Here is a 7,772-nt window from a genome sequence, read left to right as displayed (position 1 = left end):
TCCGATTTCTCTCTCCTCCCACCATTAATCTCCACCAAGCTTTCTCTCTTCTGTGCTTTCTCTCTCTTCTTTTTTTTTTCTTTCTATTTTGTCTTAAAAATCCGACGAAATTAGACGAAATCAAGGGTAAATCAATGAGACAATTAGAAATATACAAACTACTGTCAAAATATCGGTTTTTTATGCACATTAGTGGATCTTGTTATTCTTTTCTTCTAATTTTTTATGTTTTCGTTGTTTTATCATTTGTAATATGTTATAGTCATATATATATATATATATATATGTGTCATAGTATGTTATGACAATTCTGATTATTCTGAATCATGTGAGTACGTGATCTTGTAACCTTGTGAACCATGTGACCATGTGACTATGTGACTATGTGACCATTGTCTATTATGATCATGTGGCCATTGAAAAAGGCAAAAAGGTTTTTGGTGCTAGACCTGCTTGATAATTATCTTTCCAAGACTGTGAAATGGTCTGATACTTTGACATATATGTCTCTCTTATTACACACTACATAGTAAGTTAACTCATATGATCATTGTTGTGACCAGTGTGTGACCGTGTGATAGGAAATCAGACGAAATCAAAGGGAAATTAGTGGGAAAATTGGAAATATGTAAGCTAGTGTCGAAATCCGATTTTTTCCATACAAATTGGAGAGAATGATTAATTTGGAGTGAAGAGAGAGTCATAATTTGTATAATAATTGTGTAATGTATTTGTATTATAATATGTTACAAAACATTTGTATAATAATGTAAAGAACTGTAGTTAATGATATTGTAATGTGTTTGTACAATGTAGTGTTAAAACCTTTAAATAATATTGTGTTTGTACCATACTAAGGTTGTATTATTGAAGATGAAATTTTGTATATATCTGATTCGTATTACACATTAAATAAATTGACTCATATGAGCCAACGTTATGACCCATTATGACCGGCATGTGACCATGTGACCGAAATGCAATTTTGCACTATGTGACCACTGTGACCGACTGTGATCCGTGACCGAAATGTGTTGATAAATATAAGCCAAAATTTAATTTTAAAGCTTCGGAATGGTTTATTAGAGTCTGTATATCAAATATATATTGTGTGAGAGAGAATTTCAAAATATTTTAAGAGGATTGTGGAAGAAATATACCAAATTTGTCAAAAATACTCATAAAACATTATGAAACATATAGGAACACATTTGAAATAGAAACTTTGAAACCAAAAAATCGCAAAAACCATATTTTAATGTTCAAAACAATATAAAATAGGGTTATAAGAGATAGGGTAAAACTCCTAAAAAACCTCCAACTTGCAAAAATATATACAAATAAACCTTCAACTTGAAAAAGTATCATTCAATCCTCGAACTTGTAACTTGTCACTGAATAAAACCTCGAACTTCCAAATTATTGCTCTAATAAACCTTTGACCGGTTTGACCACAATTTCAGGCGATCGAAAATCCATATATTAACGGATTGCTGATGTCACCTTATACACGTTATCAATTTTAATTTAAAAAATGACATCAACAATTCGTCAATATGTGGATTTCCGATCGTTTAAAATTATGGTCAAACCGGTCAAATGTTTATTAGAACAATAATTTGCAAGTTCGCGGTTTTATTCAATGACAAGTTATAAGTTCGGGGATTGAATGACAGTTTTTCAAAGTTGAAAGTTTATTTGTATATATTTTTACAAGTTGGATGTTTTTTAGGGGTTTTACCCTAAGAGATATATGACGTTGTAGGTTGATTAAATTGACAAAAATCGCATGGATCGAAGGTTGTGACCGATTGTGACCGACTGTGATTTATTGTGACGAAAATGTGTTGTGGGGCCCACACGAAGAACTAGTAGTTCGATTAGGAAGTCCATGCACATCTCTTCGTACTCCAATTGGCTTAAGTGCACTCCCAATGATAGTCAGAATTTTTTTTCCAGATTTTTGTGTTTCGTGGGGTCCAGTTTGAATATTAACCCCTTTTTAACCCTATATTTTTTTCTTCCCAAATTTTAACCCCAAATTTTTACCCTAACTTTTTTTCCTCCCAAAATTTTTCAATTTCAATTTTAATCCCAAATTCTTTCTCATCCAAATTTTCTCCCTTCCAAATTTAAACCCCAAATTTTTTTCTTCACAAATTTTAACCCTAAATTTTCACCTACAACATTTTAAACCTATAATTTTCTGTAAAAACATTAAGAAGTTCAGATTTTTTTATAAATACATAAAAAAAGATAATGTCAAACAAACAAAAGTACTCTTAAGAAGGTTCAAAATAACATACATATAATTTGGTTCAGGGATCGTTCACTCTTTCTTCGTCCTAAACCTCTGAGTCTTTCCATTGGCGAGTATTGCGGCTGCTAGTTGTTCACGGATCAACGTGACATTGTCGTCGCATATCAACGGTAACAATACCGTCTCTTTGGCAAGACAAATTAATGGCTTCGATGTACTTCACTACAAAACCCCCACATTCTTTCCCGTTCTTTTGGGGTACGTCTTCCACATACTCAATGTCCAGTATATCTCCATCAAAACTTTCGCACCGAAATCCACTTTAATGCAATCCAATTGCAACTGATTTCATCACTGTCAAACCCGAGAACGTTAAGACTATGTGACACTATGACCATGTGACTGTGTGACTATGAGACCGTGTGACCGTGTGACCATGTTCGTTTTCAAATGTCGCATCCAAAACTGAACTCTTCCATCTGTACTCCCCTCACCCTTCCAAGTAAAAATAAAGTGCTTCTTCACCCTTTTCTATTGTATATTGTGATATAGGTGTACCTATATGATCCTATGACATTATGACCTTTGTGACTGTGACCATGTGACCATGTGATCTTATGACCGTGTGACCATATGACTCGTGACTATTATATATTGTGAATAGACGTACCTATATGACCCTGTAACACTGTGACGTTTGTGACTGTGACCGTAAGACCATAACATTAGAATCTTCAGGTCATCCAAATCTTCATGTTATCTATATATCCAAACATTGACTCATACCGTGTTGTGACCTATATCACTATCTTATTTGACCGAAACTCGACTATTTCACTCGATTTTAACCAGAAACCATCAAACCAACATTTTATTTCGAAATTCCCAAATTTCAAAAAAACCCAAAACCCTAATACTCTATCGTTCAAATCCTCAACCCACACTTGAACCCAATAACAAAACATCTCAAAATCAAACAAATTTGAAAAGAAATTAAAGTTTAACCTACCTTTGTTCATCTAACTCTGAAATCTCAATATAACTTTCACTTTTGCTCGAAAAAAATGACGAAGATGAATCTGAACTTGTCATTTTTTCGTTGTCATCATTATTTCTTCTATCTCCTCAAATTTTGGTGGCTAAATGAAAATTGTAAGAGAACTCGTGATTTAGAGCACAAACCGTTGAGCGATTCGGTGGTTTTGAGCGAAAATCGTGAATCCGGAGAGAGAGAGAATAGATCGCGAGTTAGAGGAGAGAGAAAGCACTGAGAAATGAGTGAGGAGAGAGAGAGCATTAATCAGACAATATCATCGTTTTTTCTTTTTTTTTACTTCAATTTTTTTTAAAATTTTATTCAAGATTTTTTTGGTCTTTTCAGAAATGTTTGAGGGTGTTTGTGTCTTTTGGCATATTAAAAAGTGTTTTTTGTTTAATTTTTTGTTTCAAGGATAACTGTAGAAGTACTAGAAGTATTTGTAATAGGGGAAGGGTTATTGCCTCTCCGTAGTCATCTTCCGCCTCCATGTGAGCCAAAGATATATATGTTTAGCTTTTCCCCCTATATTATTTTATATAAAAGGACACTGAATTCCGACACGTTCTCCACAATGGTGGGACAAAAATATCTATTTTATCTTCAGATAAATTTAAAATAAAAATAAAAAGCACGTGTGAACACTTTTGCCGTACCAGAAAAAGAAAGCGCATTTGAAACCAACTTTTTTTTTTGGTATGAAATTTGAAACCAACTTTACTCCCATTAGAAACAATTATTACATCCTAAATGTGTTTTCTTTCTCCTTAGGTGACTAATATAATTCGGACAAAAATCGTATATATATATATATATATACACACACATAAAGCAAAGCAATATTATTACACGAAGCAGACGCGGCAATGGAGATTAGGGATTGACCCTCAAAGCCTTAAAAAGAGAAAAGGAAATGATGAGATTAACGAAGATCAAATTTGCTTGGCCTTCAAGTTATCAAAATTTAAATTTATAAATAACAACGAAAAATCTATTAAGAATATGAAAAATAAAAAAGAACTGTTATTGGAATTAACGTATATATACACGTACCCAACCTAGTGTGGGCGAGTGGTTGGGATGTGGGCCAATATACCTTCACGTCGGTTGTTCGATTCTTGAGGGTGGGAAGGGGTATTCACATGGGTTCCTCCGATCCTCTGGGAATGTAGTCGGGCCGAAGACCCGGTGAATTTCCGGATTAAAAAATATATATATATATATATACGTCCGTACAAGGAATAGTGTAGTACCATGATCCATTTCCTTTTATTTGCCAACTAATTCGACCGACTAAGCATGCGTACTCTATATCAAATGCACATTATACGTACGTACGTTGACCAATCAATACAACAAAATTAGGGTTTTCATGTTTTGGATCCGTATTCCGTACGAACGGAAGTTCCGTGGTCCGCAAGAAACTGAGCTGATGATCAATATAAAATGTGATTGGGCCGTCATCTTCGGCCCAATATAATTTATTGGGCCTACAACTGGGCTACAATAGATTTTTCTTTTCCGTCGGCAGTCATTTGTTCTTTTGTTTTACAACTTTTTTTTTTCCTGCACGTTTTCCATCATTTTAGTGTTTTTTTAACCATCATTCTGTTTTTCTTCGGGATTTTGTTATTTTTTTTTGTCGCGATATCATTTATATATGGATTTATTGGCAATTAAATTTATCATATTTGTCCAATTTGTCTCACCAAAAAAATATATCCAAAATTACTAAAAATTTTATTGTAATAAATGCATTTTCCACTACTTTTACTGTTTATGGCAGATTCTTTAATCTTTCAACAGATGTATCTATTTCTTTATCATTATGATATACCCGAATGCAATTTTTTTTTTTTGACAAAATGTGGTATTTTCATTCCTTTATAACCTGTACAAAATGCAAATATTTTTTTCACAGCTCAAAACTTGTTTCTTAAAATAAGCATTTAAGCTTTTAGAATTCAAAATAAACTCGAGTATATATAGATGATTATTATTATCAATATCAAGAAAAAGAAAGCTGTATTGGTATATTTTTTTTACCCTGACATTGTATTTTACATTGTCTTTTTATGGTAAAAATAGTTGGAAATTTAGGGGAATAAAGCTGCATCAAAATAAATGCAGAAAATTTTCAGCGGAAGGACAAAAATGCTGAATTGGAAAGAAAAAGATGCGAGAGAAAAAAGCCAAAGAGAAGAAGAAGAAGAAGAAGAAGATTCTGGGAAGAGATAAGTGGAACACTTCACGTCGTCTGCAAGTCTTCTCCTTTCACGAGACTGAGAAGCTTTTCTGATGGATTCTCGGCATTTTCTTGCATTTTCCGTCTGTTCTCTCCTTCTTTTCCCGCATCTTTCCTCCGCTTCCTTCCAAACCACTCGCTTGCTCTCTGAGAAGAATCAGTACGGTTTCCTCTCTGGAACTCTTTTGATGTTTATACATAATCGTCAATGTAGTTGTGTATGGTTTTGATCACGATGGGATTCGTCTGTGTTCCGTGGGATTTGGTGTCTGAGATTTTTTTTTGGGTTTTCTGTCGTTTGTTGTAAATTTTTGCAGAGGTGTGTCGGCGATTAAGCAGCAAACCATTGTTGGTTCTTCCCTTGTTTTTGATCCAACTCATGTCACTCAGCTCTCTTGGAGGCCTAGGTTTTATCCTTTCCCATGCCAGAGGGCTGTGATTTTTTTTTTGGAAAGGTTTGATCTTTGTTATGCCATTTGTGTTAAAGTTTGTGGCTTTTGTCTTTCTCAGAGCCTTTTTATACAAGGGGTTTCTGTCTGATGAGGAATGTGATCATCTCATTACCTTGGTTAGCAAGAAATTTCTTCTTTTTCTTCCTCCTCTAGTTTCTGGGACTTCATGGATATATAGATCATGGGGAACTGGCAATGATCTGGGCAATTCACAGAAAGTTATTGGATTTTGGTTTTGGTTTTGGTTTAGGCCAAAGATAAGCTTGAGAAGTCAATGGTGGTGGATGATTCAGGTGAGGACATGGAAAGTGAAATACGCACAAGTTCTGGAATGTTTCTAAGCAGAAGACAGGTGGGTGTGATTTCATATGTGGAAATTCGTAGGAGAATGATCGATTCATTCATTTCAAACTGTTCATGAAAAAAACATGACCCATTAAGCATTTTTCATAGCGCAGGATGAAGTAGTAGCTAACATCGAAGGTAGACTTTCGGCTTGGACCTTTCTTCCTGAAGGTAAAGTAAAATCTGAGGAAAAGCTGTGATCTTTCCAACTGTATAACGCCTCCAAGCGTTTGATATTTTTTTCCTATCTCGTTCTTTCTTGTCGATCAGAGAACGGGGAATCCATTCAAGTTCTGCGTTATGAGTATGGTCAGAAGTATGAAACGCATCATGATTTCTTTATTGACAAAGCCAATCTAAAGTTTGGTCATAGGGTTGCCACGGTTTTGATGTACTTGTCCAATGTCGAGATGGGTGGGGAAACGGTCTTTCCTTTGTCAGAGGTAAAGAAACATATTCTCTACTCCATAATCTTCGTTTTGAAAACAAAAAGATCGGTTTTTTGGCATCCATTTAATATCAATCACTTACCCTATAGGCCAAAACTTCCCAGCCGAAGGATGATAGCTGGTCAGAATGTGCTAAAAAAGGTTATGCAGGTACAACCTCAGATTCAGTTTCGATTATATCGACCCAATTTGGACCATAAATGACAAGATTTTCACGTTCTTTCAGTGAAACCCTGGAAAGGCGATGCCTTGCTGTTCTTCAATCTTCACCCTAATGGAACTTCGGATGCCAGCAGTTTGCATGGAAGCTGCCCAGTAATTGAGGGTGAGAAATGGTCTGCGACCAAGTGGATCCACGTCCAGCCATTCGGCCGGCTGAAGCAAATATCCGAGTGCGCTGATGAGGATGAAAACTGTTCAAGTTGGGCGAAATCCGGGGAATGTGATAAGAACCCTGATTTCATGGTGGGAACGGACGGGGACCCTGGATTTTGCAGAAAGAGCTGCAATGTTTGTTCATCTTAGGAAAAACAAAAGAAGAAACAGCTTGAGTAAGTAAAGGACTGAAATTTTATTAGTATAGTGAAGAAGAGATCTTGACTAATAGATCAAAATCTTGAACCCCATTCTCTCAAACAGTTTACAGACAGTATACTGGTCTTTGTTATCAGAAGAACTTCCCATGCTATGATTCTCATGTACTGTTAGTTTTGGTGTTCTTTTTCTCGAGTTCGGTTTTGCTCCAATCCAAATGCTTGGTTATACAGGAGTTGTCTCTATATCGTATGATTTTTAACTATCACCTGGTGTTCAACCTCGGCCTCTGTTTCATTGTGTATATATACACACTCGTGCGTGTGTGTCTGCATATAAAGTTTATGCCTTCACCATTACAAAAGCTTCAACTCAGTCACAGAAGCTTATGTTTTGAGTTGCTTAAACTATATGTGCAGTTAGGATCACAGAAGGTACATTGTTAACCATA

General features: G+C 35.2%; 1 protein-coding gene across 1 annotated transcript; it reads left to right on the top strand.

Annotated features, from left to right (window-relative positions):
* The first annotated feature begins 5,451 nt into the window (after positions 1 to 5,451).
* LOC104808013 (probable prolyl 4-hydroxylase 6) lies at positions 5,452 to 7,556 on the top strand. Its single transcript, XM_010533491.2, has 8 exons — positions 5,452 to 5,701; positions 5,859 to 5,948; positions 6,052 to 6,109; positions 6,244 to 6,345; positions 6,452 to 6,509; positions 6,609 to 6,781; positions 6,877 to 6,937; positions 7,014 to 7,556. The coding sequence occupies exons 1-8, from the start codon at positions 5,595 to 5,597 to the stop codon at positions 7,310 to 7,312; spliced, it is 948 nt and encodes a 315-aa protein (XP_010531793.1). The 5' UTR covers positions 5,452 to 5,594; the 3' UTR covers positions 7,313 to 7,556.
* The last annotated feature ends 216 nt before the right edge of the window (positions 7,557 to 7,772 follow it).

This window comes from Tarenaya hassleriana, unplaced genomic scaffold, assembly GCF_000463585.1.
Source record: "Tarenaya hassleriana unplaced genomic scaffold, ASM46358v1 Cleome14, whole genome shotgun sequence".
Lineage (NCBI taxonomy): Eukaryota > Viridiplantae > Streptophyta > Magnoliopsida > Brassicales > Cleomaceae > Tarenaya > Tarenaya hassleriana.
This window is presented reverse-complemented; position numbering and strand designations above follow the sequence as displayed.